Here is a 19,353-nt window from a genome sequence, read left to right as displayed (position 1 = left end):
TAACTGGCTTTTGAAAGATGCAAGTTCAGTCAGTGTGTGGTCACAGTGTTCTGCGATCAATCTGTTGTGCTGAACAAGCTATGTACTCCCTATTTAGTCAGCAATTCACTGTTGAGTAAAACATTGGATAACTCGCTGTATCTACATGTAATAGGTCCCTTCAACTTTACATGGTCGCTGTACCTCGGTGGCATTTGCTTTCATGAACATTTCAGACTAGGTCTAGACCTGAATCAGTCATTGCAGCTCTGACCAATGCCCCATGAATCCAGAAATGAAGTTGTCCTTTAAGATTTTCAACCCGTGAAGATCGACGTTAGAATTGATCTTCAGCAGTCCATGCTTGTCATAAGAGAGGACTAATGGGATCGGGTGGTCAGGCTTGCTGACTGGGTTGACACATGTCATCTGTCCTAACTGCGTATATACATGCTCATGAGGTTGTTCACTGGATTGTCTTCTACAGGTTATATTTTAACAGACCACTGCCATAGAGCTGGAATATTGCTAAGTGCAGCATTAAACAACCAACCAACCCTCCAACTTTGACACCAGAGTTTTTGACTATATTTAAGAGGGTTAGCTATAGAGTCTGTCAACTCTATGCGTGACCTGTCTATCAACTTAACCACATGACAGAAGAAGTACCCAAGATGTGCCAGCTTTTACAAAACTTTATTAACAACAAAATACAACATATATATATATATTTCTGTTTAAAAAATCTCTCATAACATTAAGTCTTTAAAGAAGATGTTTATGTCATGTCTGTATGTCTGTGTTAAGGTTTTCAGTAAGGTTTTGAGCAAAATGTGAAACAGCCAAGGTATGTCATGAAACTGCTACCAGTTTTATAATTGAAGTAAAAGCGTGTGAAGCCCATTTCAGGTGTTCCATGCATGTTGTGACCGCTGTGACTCACTTACTGACTCATCATAAATAATGATACAAATAATGATAATAATGATTCAAAATATGCCTGAGAAAGTAATGCCACTGAAACAGACTTTGTTTTCAAGCCATGACACTGACTGACTGATTTAAATCCTATTTCTCACAGCAGGGGACACCAGAAATGGGCTTTGGTTTTAGGCCACAGATACAATTTTTGTTACTACATACTAATGATATAAGCCATTACTGTTTCTTAAGGAAGGCTGGGTTGTCTCAAAATGTTTCAAATACACACCTCCACTACTAGCCAGGGTGTCAAAGTGTGATAATATATCACATTACACTAGGATATACCCAAGATTGAGCAGGTGATCTTCGGTCAAGAGTGAGTGAGTATGGTTTTACGCCGCTTTTAGCAATATTCCAGCAATATCACAGCGGGGGACACCAGAAATGGGCTTCACACATTGTACCCATGTGGGGATTCGAACCCGGATCTTCAGCTTGACGAGCAAACGCTTTAACCGCTAGGCTACCCCACCGCCCCTTCGGTCAAGAGAGTGAATGGAGGTTTTAGTTTTACACTTCTATTACCAATATTCCAGCAACCATGACAGGGGACACCAGAAATGGGCTTCACTCATTGTACCCATGTGGGGAATCCAACCTGGTTCTTCAGCGTGACGAGCGAAAGCATTAACCAAATGGTTCACATCATCAATCCGAGGGTCAAGAGATATTACCAAAGATTATGTTCCTGGAGTGAGATTCTTCCTGTGTAAAATTTCCTCTTGGACAAGTACTCCTATTGGACAGTTGTAACTAAGTTTGGAAGAGATTGTATATTGCTGTTTATAAACTGACCACACGTATAAGCCTGTGTAAAAACCTTTCAAAATTGATGTTAAATAATATACTCCATATATACATCAGCACTAAACAAATGTCAAATATCAGGGCATCCGAGGCCTGTCCACACTGCCAGTGGAGCCTGGATGTGAATACATGACACGTTACTATGGATAACCACTTCTTTTTAAGGGTGACTATTGAGGGTGAAACAACCATTGCAATAGTCTTTTTCTCCTTGAATTGTCTCATATGAAGTCATTTCTCAAATGAACGTATAGTTTATGTGAAATAAAAACAAGTTAAAGTAGTTTTAGTCAATTTAACAACTGACAAGAAACTTGAAACCCAGACTCAACAAACTCCATGAAGCTGCAAGTCTGCACTCTATAGTGAACGAATCTGGTACTTCCTGTAAGTTGCACTGCGCATTTATCATCGGAAGTCAATTACTAAACTATCGATAGTCACACATACTATCGATGCATCGATAGTTTTTCGTTTCTACCTTTGATTAATTGCTATCAGAGACTCGACAATTGCAATGCATCGATAGTTTTTCGTTTCTACCATTGATTAATTGCTATCAGAGCCTCGACAATTGCAATGCCTTGATAGTTCGATGTATCGTTACAGCCCTACTTCTTTTTATTCTTTATACGGCATTTCAGAGCTCATTCTAGCTCCTTCACCTGGCATCATAACATCATCTGATGAAGGAGCAAGTATTAACTCAGTAATGTCGTATAAAGAATAAAAAGAACCTGTTATCCATAAAAACATGTCATGTATTCATGTTCATAGAACTTCAACCTGAATATGGTTCAGCTAGAACAAAATGAGAGTTCTTCTATCCCGTGCAAGGCAATCCACATTCAAACACCTCTAATGTTACGCACCCAACGCTTGCCTTTTACACGGCAATATACAGTACATATATATTGGCAATATTTGCTACACTCGGAACTAATTCCATGTGGAACTGATTGTCATTGACAAGTTACATTATAAATATTGACTTGTTGAGTCAGTGGTGTCAACGGGCACTAACACAATTTTCAGCTTTGTAAAAATTTTTTTAATAAAGCTTTGTTTCATAAAACGCAACAAAAACTAAAACTTTATAAAAGTATTTTAGGTAAAAGAATGAAGAACAACATAAAAACATAACACGTAAGTTACCATAATAAATGCAAGTTGCAGGCATATTTTGATTCTTAGGCCAGACCAATTTTATTTCTTGTTTTACAGATTTTTGTCCTCAGAAAACCTAAAGGCAGGAGGCAAAAAGAAAGAACACCACTCTAAGCAAAACCCACATGAGTTTTTCAAAGGCATTGTTTCTCAAGTTCACACTCGCTGAGGTTCTCGCAGCATTGATTTCTAACACAAATATTGTTAGATAATTCAGGTTAAAATCTATGAGGACATTTACCTGTGTTTCAGTGTCCAACAAACTGCCTTGCGTAGTTCAAGTCTCGCTCTCGTATATATTAACATTAGGATTTTATTTTTCGAGCTGGGACAATGTATTTTTATTTTTTTCCTATTCTTGAAAAAATATGATCGGTGGATTCGTAAAACAAGAAACAAAATTGGTCTGGCCTTATGTATAAACGTAATAATCAAGTATATCAGTTATTATGACACTGTCCCTGTGTTCATAATCAAATGTATAAGCTGATAGTAACATAATTGTCTATAATTCACGGCACAATACAAATACAATAAAGAACACTTGTAAACCCCAGTATAACTCAACATAATGACTGACTATAACAGAACTGTCTCTAGACAAGTTGCCAAGGTCCATTCACAACAGCATCCAGAAGCCATTGTCTTGAAGTTGACACGGCAGTCGACGGAGACACTTTTTGACTTAAGACAGGTCTGAGGATTTATGGAGGTGACTGAGTTACTAAAAATAGAAGGGGAATTACTCAAAGCTCAGCCAATCAGACGTCTCTGTTTGCTGGAATCCCCAACATTCTGCAAGCATAAATACTTTGATAGTTTTAATCTGCTCGTTTCTACTTCATATAATAAAACATAGACTTTGAATGAGGTCAAAACTGTGTTTTTGGACCGAGAAAAAACATTCCAGTTACTGACCTTATTCACTCATAACATCGAGCCATTCCTACCTGTCTCCTGACAAATTGATTGACTGTAAATATACTCATGGAAATAAATAAAGGAACAGCCATAAAATGCAGCAAGCAGAACGTAAAACACACTCGTGATGGACTCAAAACAACTATGAATCGACCCGTATAATTTCATGAATTCAATTTGTTACTTGTGATGACTTAAACTGAATATTCATGATTCAAAAATATGAAGTGTTTTTACTTGCATTTACATGTAATCTATCAAAATGAAAAGTATTTCAAAATGGACTATATCCAATGTGGGCAGTATTTTAACCAACATTATTATTTACTCAGTTGTAATGTGGTCACTGGTCATTGTTGGGAAAAACTGACACTTTCCACATGGTCAAAAACGTCAAATAATTCTTTTGTTATCGTTTTACTGAATAATTCAACAATTACTTTTTACCTTATATGTGTATGTGTTACCCATAATTCATGAAATGCATGTATCATATTCGCCTCATTGTAGAGTTATTGAAGCCTTAGTTCATATTGCCCAAAACACAAGTTGCTGAAATACACCTAGAAAGCTTCTGCCTGTCTACGGAGCAGCGTTCACTCACTACCTCCAGATGACTAGTGCTTGTTTCAGTGTTCTGACATACACAAAACTGTCACCATGCGGATTCTTAAAACAAGAAATAAAAACTGTCACCATGCCTCTTCTTGGGCTGATGTGGAACACGTATATCGTTGGGCTGGCTAAAATGATTGATAATCTGAAGTAATGTCAATAGGAAAAATCATTACTATCAATATGAAAATTGTGTTATCGATAATGTCATACATTAACTTTTGTGATAGAAAAAAGTTTTAATTCTCTCTCACAATATGCAAATATAAGACATTATGGTCTGCTTCTAAATTATGTTCAGAATGCAGTTTTGTTCATAATCCAAGCAAAATCATGTCACATGTGATGTGAAATATATACATTTCTTTCAGATATAGTTTTAGCATTTTTGCTCAAAGTTATATCTCTGATATGTATTGATAATCGATCTCTATCGATAGCCAGCCCTGGTATATTGAATCCCCAGAAGTAAACATGGTTATGTAATACAGCCACGGTTCTTCGTGTGAATTTAACTGTGGTTGTGCACATGCGTGCGCGTGTCTGCGTGTGTGTGTGTCATGTTTTTTATTTCAACTGTATAAGTTTATGCAATATATTTTAATGATTTTATCCATATCATGTATTTTAATGATTTTTAAGTCTTTATAGCCTTCTGGCGGCTTGTGCATGCACAGCTCTATAAATTTATGTTTATCTGTATGTACTAGATGAGACTAAAATAAACAAACAACTACTAATACTGTATTTCAGTGTAAGTCATCACGTATAGTCATGTGTTAAGCATACCGTGTGGCAAGTTTTCATATTCTTAAAACAAATGACTACAGTAAAATATTCACACATTTCATTACAACATTATCAGTTCTCATCAACAGATTTATTAAAATCTAAATATTTTAGATATATAAATACATACCTTACCTCATGGTAATGTGCATATTACCTTTGCTCATCCGATACCAAGATTGGAAACGTGATCTATAAGTATCCTTGTTGAATGCTATTATGAAACTGGTGACGTGTCGATCTCGTCCGGCGAGCAGAAGCACGCCCCCCGAATCCCGTCATGTGACAACGAGAACACGTCACTTTATCCGAAGCCTGAAGTCCGAGCGGAGTCCAAAGTGGGGAGGAGATGAACCATCGTAGGGAGGGCGTAAGACGCCATGAGGTAAGGTAAGTATTTAAATATCTAAAATATTTACATGGGGGACATGGAAACTGTCTTGTTGTTGAACTAAAATCGTTGAAACAAGAACAGTAAACCACCGGTAGAACCCCTGATAAGGAAAACACAACACGAGAGAACGTGGGTTAACCTTAAAACTATCACTAAGATGATAAGACAAAAAGAATAAGCACCTATTGAGAAGAGGGCCGCGTCAGTTGCTAAGCTACCACGAGCGGGCCAAAGGACTGAAGCCCCTGTACATCCTGGACTGCCAGATGCCGGAGATAATGGCCGGCGAAGACTGTGTTAGACTTCCAAAAGCAACCTTCCATAATAGTGGGGACCGAGCAGTTTCTGTGCAGAGCCATGGTGGATGCTAAGGCCCGGATCTCGTGCGAGTTGTTGGCGGTTGGGTGAGGCAAACCAGCGGAGTCATAAGCTGCCAGGATAGTCGAGCGAAGCCACAAAGCTATGGTATTTCTGTTGACCTCACCCTTCGACGCAGACGAAAACGGAATAAAAAGGTGTTTCACGCCTTCTGACTGCTGACTGCTTGATGTACTCTTTAAGGGCCCTGAATAAAAGTTCATCGGTCGTCACTGCCAACTATAGAATTAAAGGTGGGATGACAAACATACGATCCGTTTGACCAGGCAACTGGTTCTTGGCAATGAAGTCACAGAGAAGAGCCAAATGGACGGAACCGTGACGAGTCTGTTCAAACCTAATGCTGGTGACATCTATGGCGTGAAGCTCACTAACTCTGGCCGCAGTAGCAAGCGCCAAAAGAAAAGCTGTTTTCCCATGACAAGTCCTTGTAGGAGTAACTTCTTTGAGTGGCATTTTAGAAGTTGGGAAGTACAATATAGAACAAACTTTATGGATAACAACTTCTTTTTATTCGTGAGTGCGACGTTTCGATACAGATTCTTGTACCGTTGTCAAGCATAATGGAACATGAAGAAGGGGGAAGTGTATATATACTGGATGTAACAATGTAACAAAGAAAACAACATAATTAACATAATCTCCTACCAAAAGACCCAAACCAGATTCAGCCCCCATCAAGATATCCATCCCCTACATTGGCAAACCGTCACATCAAATCAGCCGCCTCCTAAAACAACAAGCTTGCATAGATACCACCTTCTACGCGTCCTCCAACCTTAACAACATTCTCCACGCCAATGGAAGAAAACCCGCCACCGTAAAGAACAACAACCCAAAATGTGTCATCTACAAAATAAACTGTGATTGTGGGCAGAGCTACATAGGTGCTTAAACTTCCCGACCCATCAACACCCGAAAGTGAAAGAACATCAGACCTCTGTTACCAATTCCGACAGCAAATCAGCCATTTCGACCACATCAAAGCAAGCCCCAATCATCAAATAGAGTGGTCTGACATCACCATTCTCTCTAACAAACAAACAGACTTCACTAAAGCGCAAGCTCACGAAGCCATCCACATCAAATGCCAAAGCCCACCATCAACCCGAGACCAAGGATACTTCATTCCATCCCACTTATGATGCACTCATCCACCAAGCCCAATCTACTGTATAAACTCTGCTGTATAAACATCTCATTATTATTTGTACATCATTGGCTTCCACGCCTGTCCTTTGTCTTCTCTCTGGCTTCATCAGCTTTCTGCCTAGCCAATTATGTTAATTATGTTGTTTTCTTTGTTACATTGTTACATCCAGTATATATACACTTCCCCCTTCTTCATGTTCCATTATGCTTGACAACGGTACAAGAATCTGTATCGAAACGTCGCACTCACAAATAAAAAGAAGTTGTTATCCATAAAGTTTGTTCTATATTGTCCTTGTAGGAGGCCACAGACAAAGGCTCATAAGGACGTCCACGAAGGTGTTGTAAAACCACTTTCAGATCCCAAGCTGGAGGGCGGAACTTCGACTTCTGATAAAGCTTTCAGCATGGCCAGTAATTCCGGGCTTCAAGGTTCAACAGAGTTCTGTATCAATCGCGAACAACTTGGCATCTGGGACCTTGTACTGAGCTTGAGAAGCATCCAACAATCGTTTGGCCGCTTCATCTTGTGTAGCGCCAAAATCCACAAAGTGAAAAGAATGCACCTTGTAATCCTGACGGCGATGTTTAGCAGGCTTGATGGAAGGATTGAGAGATAACTTTTGGAAATCCTCATCAAGTGAAGCAATGGCATCAGCAACCATGGGATGCGGTGGCAGAAGGAGCTCTGGTTCATCTCAAATGGAGGTAGCACGAGGAATATCCAACCCTGGAGACGGGCAAGTGACAAGTCTGTCAGCTATCCAGGCGTAAACACTCTCCATGCCCAAATGAGTCAGACCCTGGTTGTCTTCTTCCTCGTAATCTGGAACAAACTGAGCCTCCGACACAAGAGACGAGGAATCCCGGGACCTAAACAAAGGTGATCGGGAACGCGAACGCCAATGAAGAGGTGAAAGTTGTCTCCGAGGTGAAAGCTGAGGTGAGCGCCGTGGTGAACCCCGAGGAGAGCGCCTAGTTGAACACCGAGGGGAATGACGAGGCGAGGAGCGCCGAACATCCCGTACAGGAGAGCGCCTGGGAGAACGGGAGCGCCGAGGGGAACGTCTAGGTAAAGAACGCTGAGCGTCACACTCTGTTGCGCGCTTGGGAGAACGCCGAGCATCCCGTGCAGGTGATCGACACGTCACCAGTTTCATGATAGCATTCAACAAGGATACTTATAGATCACGTTTCCAATCTTTGTATCGGATGAGCAAAGGTAATATGCACACTACCATGAGGAAAGGTGAGTTAAAAATTAAGTCCTATGTTGAAAATACTACATAAACATCTGTCCAAAATAAACCCTTCTATCCTAATCAACTCAAGCCAACATCAACTTTTCTCTAACAAGGTTTCTTCTGTTTTCACAGCTTCAAGCTCAAGTTCTTTGTCAAATTTCCTTTTCTCTACTGCTTTCAACCTCCTCTGAGCCAGGGGTTCAAGGAGTACGATGCATGCTCCCAGAATCCCTGAAATACCGGAGAATACGAACGATAGGTCCCAAGACTGATTCTGGTCTCGTATACCACCTGAAACAGAAACAAATTTCTCTCTGCTATAAAAGGTAACTTAGTAATTTTAGATAATTTTGAGTCTACTCAATTCTTTTGGGTATTTCATTTCAGTCCAATTAAATTTCAGTTTATAGGCTCTACACACATATACTAGTATCCTGCTGACCAGCACATATTTTACTAGACTCGGCTTCAGACTAACGGCTATAGTCTCAGACTGCTACAGTCAACCACTGGTGTTTAAAGTATGATATGTTGAACCGAATGTCTAGTTGAATTGATTACTTTCAATTATATCAGAACTGTAAAATTTTCAGTGTTTTCAATTTCTAATGTTATCCTAAATTACCATAGTAACTGCAAAATTGCCAAAAGATACCAAAATCGTAACATGCAGCCAGCAAAACAATTATCGGTATATACAGTGGATGGCCAATCACAAAGGCATATATCAAGATTTTAATGATGACATTTTTGTTGTGAAACTTACCAACTATTGGAGGCCCAATCAGCAGGGATATAGACATCGACAGCGTCGTGAATCCAAAAGCACTGGACAGTTTTTCAATCCCTAAACAATCCACAAGTACCACTGCTATAAGGGCTATGTATGATCCAGCGAAGAAGCCATACGTGCAGCAATAGAATACTAACATTTCATAATATTTTATAAGTGGTAACAATATTGACAGTATGCCACTGATCGCCATGGTTCCAAGAAATCCATACCTTCTTGGAAAAAATTTCAGGTCGGAAAACCAACCAAAAAATAATCGTCCACACAAGTCGGATAATCCAATTAATGAAAACAACAAGGCTGCCGTGTCTTTGTCAAGATGTAACTCTTCACAGTATGATGCTAGCATGATGAAAACATTCGGATAACCGAAATTGGCTATTAAAACCGAGCATAAATACACCAGGAAGACTGGATTCACAAGAAGTTGCCAGTCAAACAGTGGCACACTTGATTTTGATTTGGCTTCAGACACACGACACAGATCACAACAGCGATATTTTGACACAGGTTCTTCAGTTTCAACGATTTCTACCACTGATCCTGGTATATTTTGTAATGAAGCAATCACAAGATCACCTGTGCTGGCAAATAGCGATGTTTCGCTTTTGGTCTCTGATAAATGTCGCAATCGGCGATGACGCACTGGAGAAGGAGGGGCAGCCTCCTCGACTGAGTAAAATCTCTGGGGTGGCTGTCGTTTGCTGTCGAGAGAATGCTTGGATCCATGCAATTCAGGAACATCCTCCGAGAAGAATCGCATTTTGCTGTCAATCAGGCGATTCTTGTGGCGTGAATAGCGGTCAGCAGATCCAGACTCTAAGGAATGACTTGACCCTGTCATTTCCTGATTACTATTGGTCAACTGCGCAACTCTCTTATCAAGGAGTCTATTCTTTTCAGTTAAACTTCCACTGAGGTCCTTCTGTTCAAAAGAACTATCCAGAAGCCCCTTGTCCTGTTTTTTGATTCAAAGTCTCCACTTTCTTCTTTTTCTTGTAACTTGATAATGGCCGCATGAGTGCTCCACAGACACAAACATTGAGCATCAATCCCCCGATAATTAACATACATCCTTGGTAGCTGTACTCATTCAGCAGGTAGCGGACCAGGTTCGGCAGCACGAACTGACCCACACCACTACCTGCCACTGAGATGCCATTGGCTAAAGACCGGCGCTTGACGAAGTGATGCCCCACCATCACTACACAAGGGGCGTAGCTCAACCCAAACCCCATGCCTGAAACACAGAGAGACAATGCATCATGTTACATTTATACTGGCAAACAAGGATAAGTTGGACCGGCGCAGAGAACGCCTGTACGAGAAGTAGGTGCTGCACGGCAATGAGCAAACCCATTTGGTTTGTGAAAGTTAGAGCAGATGTAGGCTAGTGCACGTGCATTGCATGACGATGAAATTGATTCCACGCGTAGCTGCACACGCCTTGCTCATAAGACTCTCACGTCAGTGTAGCAAGCCGCACTACACTTGATCGCAGACAACCTGGGGCCCCTTCGCTAACAATGGCAAGCGCCAGTGGGCGGCATTCATACATGCTAATACAGGTCAATTGTCAGGTCGGTGCTCAACTCATCCTTGTTTGCCAGTAGTTCCATGTAGATAACTAATGAAATAAAAAAGGTGAAACCAGAACACACATTACTCTTATTCCTGTTATAATAAACATTACTGCAATACATGTATAAGTTTTAAATACCTAGACGGTTTAATGGCATTATCCCTATAAGATTACACATCTATGCAATATGAGTGTTATACCCTAGATGAGTTACCAGTAGTGACATTTAACAGTAGTTATGCAATAAGAGGGTTATATCTCACAGAAGTTACTGTCAACATCCCCATTACAATAAATAATTACGCAATACAGCCATTTAATGTTACATTACACATTTATAAAATAGTGTTACTGTACTTCAAGAATTTTTTTTTTATAGTCCTCTTCATTTGATCTCTTCATTTTATCTAGTTAAAGTGCAGTGAAGTACTTGTTGAAAGCTATACTATGTACACCAGAGAAGAATTGAAGAAAAAGTATTTCAGAGTTTAGTTTTTGACCCCCCCCCTACACACATGTGTATATGTATTACTTGTTAGCATAGAATATAAGCTGATACAACACATGTGTATCAAGTGTATATAGCACAGTATGTGTTATTACCTGCCATTAGTCCATATGTGACGTAGAGCCAGGGGAAGGTAGGGATGAAGGCAGTGCCGATGAAGCCAGTCCCAATCAACAATCCACCAATGATGACAACCGTCCGGCACGTGAAGCGCACACTCAGTGCATTAGAGACAGGACCTGAAGAGACATAGCAGGTACGTCAGGAGACGAAATACTAGGGTTCAAGGGACACTGATACAGAGCAATTTCCGTGGACTGGTTGTTGCTTTTGTTATTGTTTTTCTCCAATGAGTACCCGGATGATATCCCAGAATTCATGACTGGTTCGTTACCTCTGCTGCGCCACCCTCATGCGCAATTGATAGTATAAGTATAGACTGATCAACAAAGATGAAATGTTTTTTACTCGATAATCTTATGTTGATTTTGTAAAATTATGTAGACTTGATGAATAATTTGGTTTCTTTGGGAGAATAGTGAGCTTGGGTTCACTATTAGTCAATCTGAATGTTGAACTAAATGGCATTATTTTCATAATAAATGAAAACATTTTAAGTTTAACCATCCACCAGGACTGAAATAACAAAGTCAATGTACGTCTTTATATTTTGTCTTACAATCCTAATTAGTTTACTATCATATTTGTATGCATTTTGAAACTTAATAAAATGCACTCGATCTGCTTATACTTAGTGAATTTATAACATGATTGTAATATATAGACATTTTATAGATTGCCAACGTGTATCATATTTCACACACACGCCCTAAGTGCAACCTAGTGTATGTTGTCTGTCTCATTACACTTCAGGGCGAAAAAAATGATTCTGTTGAATGCTGTAACAAATAAATAAAAACAAAATGCAAATATTAAAATTAAAACAGACTAAAGTTATAGCAACAATATCAGTAGGGGTGGGTATTGCAGAGAATTTTCATATTGCGATGTGAAATAACACAACAAATTCAATATGCTTGATTAAGCTTTAATAACAACTTTTAATCATGACAAACTAAAAACCATGAACTTTTTCAACCCAAATGCTGCCATGCTTAAACCTTTGTCCTAGTATTTGTTCGTTGTTGGGTGTCACCATTTTACAACAATCCCAAGACTTCCGGTGTGAAAAACGGAAATATCCGAAGATTTTCGAGTGTTACAAAGTTTTCCTAATGCATATTAAAATACCGGTTTTCAATCAGCGTATCGCAATACGTATCGTTTTCATGACTGAACCGGTAAATACTGGTAAACCAGTTATATTTCACAGCCTTAAATGTCAGGCTATTACCTTGTTCGGGGAATGTATCCATCAATATCCACATAAAGGAATGAGATGCCATTCATCTGCAGCTGACAAAGTATCCTGTTCCAAGTCATGTGTCTTTCAACAGTCTAATATGCGAAAAAGTGATCTATCGTTTCAGGTTTTTCACATTGGTGTATAGTCTCATTGGTCACCCAAGATAGCACACCTGGCAACTAATTGCATGATGTCCGCCATTCTTTAAAAATGTAATTTAGTTAGCCAATAATGAGCAATCAATCAATGTATTGGCGGTTAATCCTTTGAAGGAAGGGCATTGTGTTTACACAGGCACTTTACGACAGGGTGTATTCAGTATAGATTAGTAAATCTACATACATAAACACTACCTTTTGACAAATCCGCTGAGCAGGATAAAAGCAATTAATCAATCAGCGTGTTATCTGTTAATCCTTTGATCGATATTTGTTCTGTTACTCAGCTGATAATTCCTCTTACTGCACTTCCATGCGCATATTACATAAGATGTAATACATTTGCCACATCAGACCTAAATTTATAATGATGAGTATTTACTCCAGACACAAGAAATGCCAAATGGGAACCTTTGTCGGGTAATCTGAGTGGTGTTATCACTAATTATACCTGTTATAAATTCATTACCTGACCATCAAGTGAATGATGACAAATAACATGTGTAGGTTTACCACCAAGCAAGGGTTACAGCAAGAGAGTAGTAATCACTGTATTGCAAGTTTGATTGCCTGAAAAAACAACTTATGGGCCGACACTGTTTTGAGGATACGAACGGAACTTCATTGTTACATAAGAAATATATATCAGCATTTGCTGTGTACTTAGTTAAAAACTGTATATACCTAAGTATGTACCTAAGTAAAATTTTAGATTTATTTTGCAATGGCAAAGGGGTTGTTTAGTCTATGGATTCAAATATATCAAATGTGTGTTTTTGATATCATAGCATACGTAATAGACATCATATTTTTGCATGAGTAAATATTGAGGTAAAAAACACAGAAATAGGATCAAATTGGATCAGTCACTATACCATCCAAACATTTGAAAATCTGAAAAAGCCTACACTGCTGGGATACTTTATTACAATCAGACAAGAACTGCCGGGGATAGTTTCAAATAACGACATCTGATGGGCATCCACCCTTCCTAATGTCCCACTGATTAGGTTGAAGAAATTCTGCCAAGGTGGACAGTAGCCCAGTCTCTGTGTCTGTCACGGTCGAGGGAGCAGGGGCTGACCAGTTTGCAGCTAGGTTTCGTAATTAGACTGCTGGCGAGAAAAATTAATCGCTCTGGATCAGTGGCCCTTTAAAAGTACTACTATATATTTCATTTAGTGTTTACAAACCGGTTAGGATATATTTCATGTGTCTATTGCAATAGAGCTGTTAAACATTAAATGTGGTACCAAGTATAAATCTTTTATTTGCATCACAAACATTAGATAATAATCTGTTCTATTTTATTACACTAATATGTCACCTGAGTAAGTTTATCTCACCTTGGCCTTATAAAAAACATCAATTTTCTCACCTTGGCCTTACATAAACATCAGTATATCTCACCTTGGCCTTATAAAAAACATCCATTTTCTCACCTTGGCCTTACATAAAACATCAGTATGTCTCACCTAGGCCTTACATAAAACATCAGTATGTCTCACCTTGGCCTTACATAAAACATCAATATGTCTCACCTTGGCCTTACATAAAACATCAGTATGTCTCACCTAGGCCTTACATAAAACATCAGTATGTCTCAACTTGGCCTTACATAAAACATCAGTATGTCTCACCTTGGCCTTACATAAAACATCAGTATGTCTCACCTTGGCCTTACATAAAACATCAGTATGTCTCAACTTGGCCTTACATAAAACATCAGTATGTCTCACCTTGGCCTTACATAAAACATCAGTATGTCTCACCTTGGCCTTACATAAAACATCAGTATGTCTCACCTTGGCCTTACATAAAACATCAGTATGTCTCACCTTGGCCTTACATAAAACATCAGTATGTCTCACCTTGGCCTTACATAAAACATCAGTATGTCTCAACTTGGCCTTATAAAAAAACATCCATTTTCTCACCTTGGCCTTACATAAACATCAGTATATCTCACCTTGGCCTTATAAAAAACATCCATTTTCTCACCTAGGCCTTACATAAAACATCAGTATGTCTCACCTAGGCCTTACATAAAACATCAGTTTGTCTCAACTTGGCCTTACATAAAACATCAGTATGTCTCACCTTGGTCTTACATAAAACATCAGTATGTCTCACCTTAGTCTTACATAAAACATCAGTATGTCTCACCTTGGCCTTACATAAAACATCAGTATGTCTCACCTTGGTCTTACATAAAACATCAGTATGTCTCACCTTAGTCTTACATAAAACATCAGTATGTCTCACCTTGGCCTTACATAAAACATCAGTATGTCTCACCTTGGCCTTACATAAAACATCAGTATGTCTCACCTTGGCCTTACATAAAACATCAGTATGTCTCACCTTGGCCTTACATAAAACATCAGTATGTCTCACCTTGGCCTGACATAAAACATCAGTATGTCTCACCTTGGCCTTACATAAAACATCAGTATGTCTCACCTTGGCCTTACATAAAACATCAGTATGTCTCACCTAGACCTTACATAAAACATCAGTATGTCTCACCTTGGCCTTACATATTTTCTCAAACATAAAACATCAGTATGTCTCACCTTGGTCTTACATAAAACATCAGTATGTCTCACCTTAGTCTTACATAAAACATCAGTATGTCTCACCTTGGCCTTACATAAAACATCAGTATGTCTCAACTTGGCCTTACATAAAACATCAGTATGTCTCACCTTGGCCTTACATAAAACATCAGTATGTCTCACCTTGGCCTTACATAAAACATCAGTATGTCTCACCTTGGCCTTACATAAAACATCAGTATGTCTCACCTTGGCCTTACATAAAACATCAGTATGTCTCACCACCTTGGCATTACATAAAACATCAGTATGTCTCACCTTGGCCTTACATAAAACATCAGTATGTCTCACCTTGGCCTTACATAAAACATCAGTATGTCTCACCTTGGCCTTACATAAAACATCAGTATGTCTCACCTTGGCCTTACATAAAACATCAGTATGTCTCACCTTAGTCTTACATAAAACATCAGTATGTCTCACCTTGGCCTTACATAAAACATCAGTATGTCTCAACTTGGCCTTACATAAAACATCAGTATGTCTCACCTTGGCCTTACATAAAACATCAGTATGTCTCACCTTGGCCTTATAAAAAACATCCATTTTCTCACCTTGGCCTTACATAAAACATCAGTATGTCTCACCTTGGCCTTATAAAAAACATCCATTTTCTCACCTTGGCCTTACATAAACATCAGTATATCTCACCTTGGCCTTATAAAAAACATCCATTTTCTCACCTAGGCCTTACATAAAACATCAGTATGTCTCACCTAGGCCCAACATCAATGTGCTCGCCACTGCTTGTACAAATCCAAGTGCTTTTGATGACGTCTCAAATCTTTCCTCCAGCTCCACAAAGAAGATGCCGAATGACTTGATGCCGCCCACACAGAATATGTGCATGATGAAACAACCTGGAATGACGATTTAGTATGACGATTTGTTGCTATTTCAAAGTTGGTTTTCCAGTGAGTGAGTTTAGTTTACGCAGCCTTAGCAATATTCCAGCAATATCACAGCAGTGAACACCAGAAATAGGCTCACACATTGTACCCATGTGGGGAATTGAATCTGTGGTTTACCATACTGATCAATAAAAACACAGAAATGAGAAAACAAAATTACTTTAGACTTAAACAAGACTGGACTGTCTTCAGAGGTGAAATTTAAATGAAATGAAAAAAATCCAAGATTTAATAATTTGTAAAAAAACCCCACCCCACCCCACCCCACCCAACACACACATAACATAAAGCTGAACTGTTTCAACATTCCCCCAAAATCTTCCACTTTACACAGGGTTCAGTAAAGTAAGTAGACTATATTTTCTAAAGGTACAAAATGCAGACATTGCACTGATCTCTTCTGAAAAACATGGACATGTTTTTTTCAAATTTGCAGAAGTGTTAATAAAATCCTTCTCTCTGAAGCAGCAGGCCTTTAAAGTTGATGTACACAATGCTTAATGCTCCAGAAATATGGTGAATGAAAATCAGTCAAAATATTAAATTTTCACAAGCACACTCACCAAACCATCATACAAACAATCAGAACTGTGCAAAAGGTGAAATTTACTCTTTAATATGTCAGTTGTCAAAAATTGGGAAGAGATTTTGATATCTATGACATGAGAATTTGAAACTAATTATCTATAACATAATCAGATTATTTTTATTCCAAATGTTATACATTTTGGGACGGCAGTGTTTACTCTTGTCAATATGTGGTGTAATTGTAACTACTTGGATGATGGTTTGAGTTTAAGAGAGAGAGTGACATGTATAACAGAGAGAGAGAAAGAAAGAGAGAGAGAGAGAGAGAGAGAGAGAGAGAGAGAGAGAGAGAGAGAGAGAGAGAGAGAGAGAGAGAGAGAGAGAGAGAGAGAGAGCACTCAGTAATATTCGGTCTGTAAATAATCGAGTCTGGACCAGACAATCCAGTGATCAACAGCATGAGCATCGATCTGGGCAATTGGGAACCGATGACGACAAGCATAGTCACCTTTTGTGGCAAGCATGGGTTGCTGAAGACCTATCTTCATGGGTCAGAGAGAGAGAGAGAGAGAGAGTAAGGATATACTACGAAATGTGTTCCTCACAATAAAGAAGTTGACACACATAAAACACCCTTCCTTAAGAGGTTATAGTTTTTAAATGTCTGAAGTGTCAAGTTTGTTCACTTCCACTGTCTGAAATAGATGTAGCTCATTGTACATAGTTTTAATCAGCGCTGCATTTTCTAATATTATTCCTGTCATATCCTGGCAAAGGAACCCAGAAACAGGCTTCACACATGGCACACATGCTATGATTTGAAACAGTGAGACAGGTGAATGGTTTAACCACTAGGCTACCAAACGTCCACAAAATGAAATGGACACTTAAATAGTTTAAATTATAATTTGATGACTTTTATTAGACATTTTGACTTCCTCACCTACTACAATCATCCATGACCAGCCCCGGTCTACCGGGATCCCGGAATCATCAGTCACCTCCTCTTCTTCTGAAGATACATTGTGACAGGAACCAGGTTCAGCTGGAATGTCTGTGCCAGGCTCCGATTGGTCACCTTCAGTGTTACATGATCGATCAGAAATTTTGGAATTCCTGTCTGTCACAGGTCTCTCTCCCTCAGAGTCAGGGTTGGCACATTTGGTTGTTTCCATTTTTCAATTATGTTCAGGATTTGCAGAAATTTGTTTCCTTTAGCCTGCAAGGGAAAAAATAACATTTGAACAAAAATTAAAATCTATTTGCATATATGTATACATCTTTATGGATAACAATCTCTTGTTTATTGAACATAGTGGTGTTTAGATGTAGATTCTTACACTGTTATCAGGCTTTTTCATGTTTTGTCACTTACCAACTTCCAGAATGCCAATCAAACAACTGTTTATGGATAGGATACCAAAACAACTGATCACTATTCACTATCAATATAAACAAGAGAATTTCTGGTTTAATTTTGCTTAGACTAGTAATCTTGTTGTTTGTCAGTTTGTTGTGGGACAGGTCAGACCTGTTGAGAAACACCAAAGCCAGCAAACTGTTCCCTTTACACCACTGAATGAGTGAGTTTAGCTTTACGCCGCACTCAACAATATCCCAGCTATATGGTGATGGTCTGTAAATAATCGAGTCTGGACCAGACAATCCAGGGTTCAACAGCATGAACATTGATCAACGCAATTGGGATATGATGACATGTGGCTACCAAGTCAGTGAGCCTGACCACCCGATCCCGTTCCTCTTACGACAAGCATGGGTTACTGAATATCAATTATAACCCGGACCTTCCACAGGTCCTTTACACCACTGGGTCATACTGACCCAAATCATTTAAAGGACTGGTCTTCAGCAGGGGTGGATGCAGCTTTTTGAGAAAGGGGAGGTGCACAGAATCAAATATCCTGGCGTCTGGCTTGGATGAGGCATTGTCATCATATCTAAAATGTGTAAATCACTGGACTGTCTGCTCCAGACTCGCTTCTTTACAGACCACCATCCTGTCTCTCAGGAATATTGCTATGTGTACCTCTAAACAACCAACATTTCCCACTGACACAAACTTATTGTCGCTTAGATATACTGGAGACTATGATTTTCACAACAGATCCTTACACTGTTGTCATGTAAGATTGACAACCGTGCGATCATGGTGCAGCTATATACAGCTGGGGGAAGACTAACAGTGTGTACGTATTGTGTTGGTATCATTCACCCAACTCTCACTGTTAAGGCCTACTTGATACATTCTATACATTGCTGGTGTTCACTACATTAAAGACGTTGTTACCCATACATGTTGTCTTTATCGGGTTACGCTGACTGACACACTTGGGTTACGCTGACTGACACACTTGTTTATCATGTTTATGGTTCAGTGATTCCTGTCTCCCAAACATCAAAATACTTGCTGAATGGCGACAGCTTGCTGAATGGTGACT

The 19,353-nt window shown here is 39.2% G+C and overlaps 1 protein-coding gene across 1 annotated transcript in view; it reads right to left on the bottom strand.

The window, feature by feature from the left end:
* Positions 1-7,556: 7,556 nt before the first annotated feature.
* The window catches only part of LOC124273283 (monocarboxylate transporter 12-like), a 28,963-nt gene continuing 17,166 nt past the window's right edge, over positions 7,557-19,353 (bottom strand). The window contains exons 2-7 of the mRNA XM_046708520.1: positions 17,838-18,113; positions 16,172-16,315; positions 11,409-11,552; positions 10,163-10,463; positions 9,197-10,077; positions 7,557-8,721 (exon numbers count right to left, since the gene is read on the bottom strand). Coding sequence (XP_046564476.1) covers positions 8,525-8,721; positions 9,197-10,077; positions 10,163-10,463; positions 11,409-11,552; positions 16,172-16,315; positions 17,838-18,069 — 1,899 coding nt within the window. The 5' untranslated portion in view covers positions 18,070-18,113 and the 3' untranslated portion in view covers positions 7,557-8,524. The remainder of the gene's footprint in view (positions 8,722-9,196; positions 10,078-10,162; positions 10,464-11,408; positions 11,553-16,171; positions 16,316-17,837; positions 18,114-19,353) is intronic.

Source organism: Haliotis rubra, unplaced genomic scaffold, assembly GCF_003918875.1.
Source record: "Haliotis rubra isolate DU_JTF1 unplaced genomic scaffold, ASM391887v1 Scf179, whole genome shotgun sequence".
Lineage (NCBI taxonomy): Eukaryota > Metazoa > Mollusca > Gastropoda > Lepetellida > Haliotidae > Haliotis > Haliotis rubra.
This window is presented reverse-complemented; position numbering and strand designations above follow the sequence as displayed.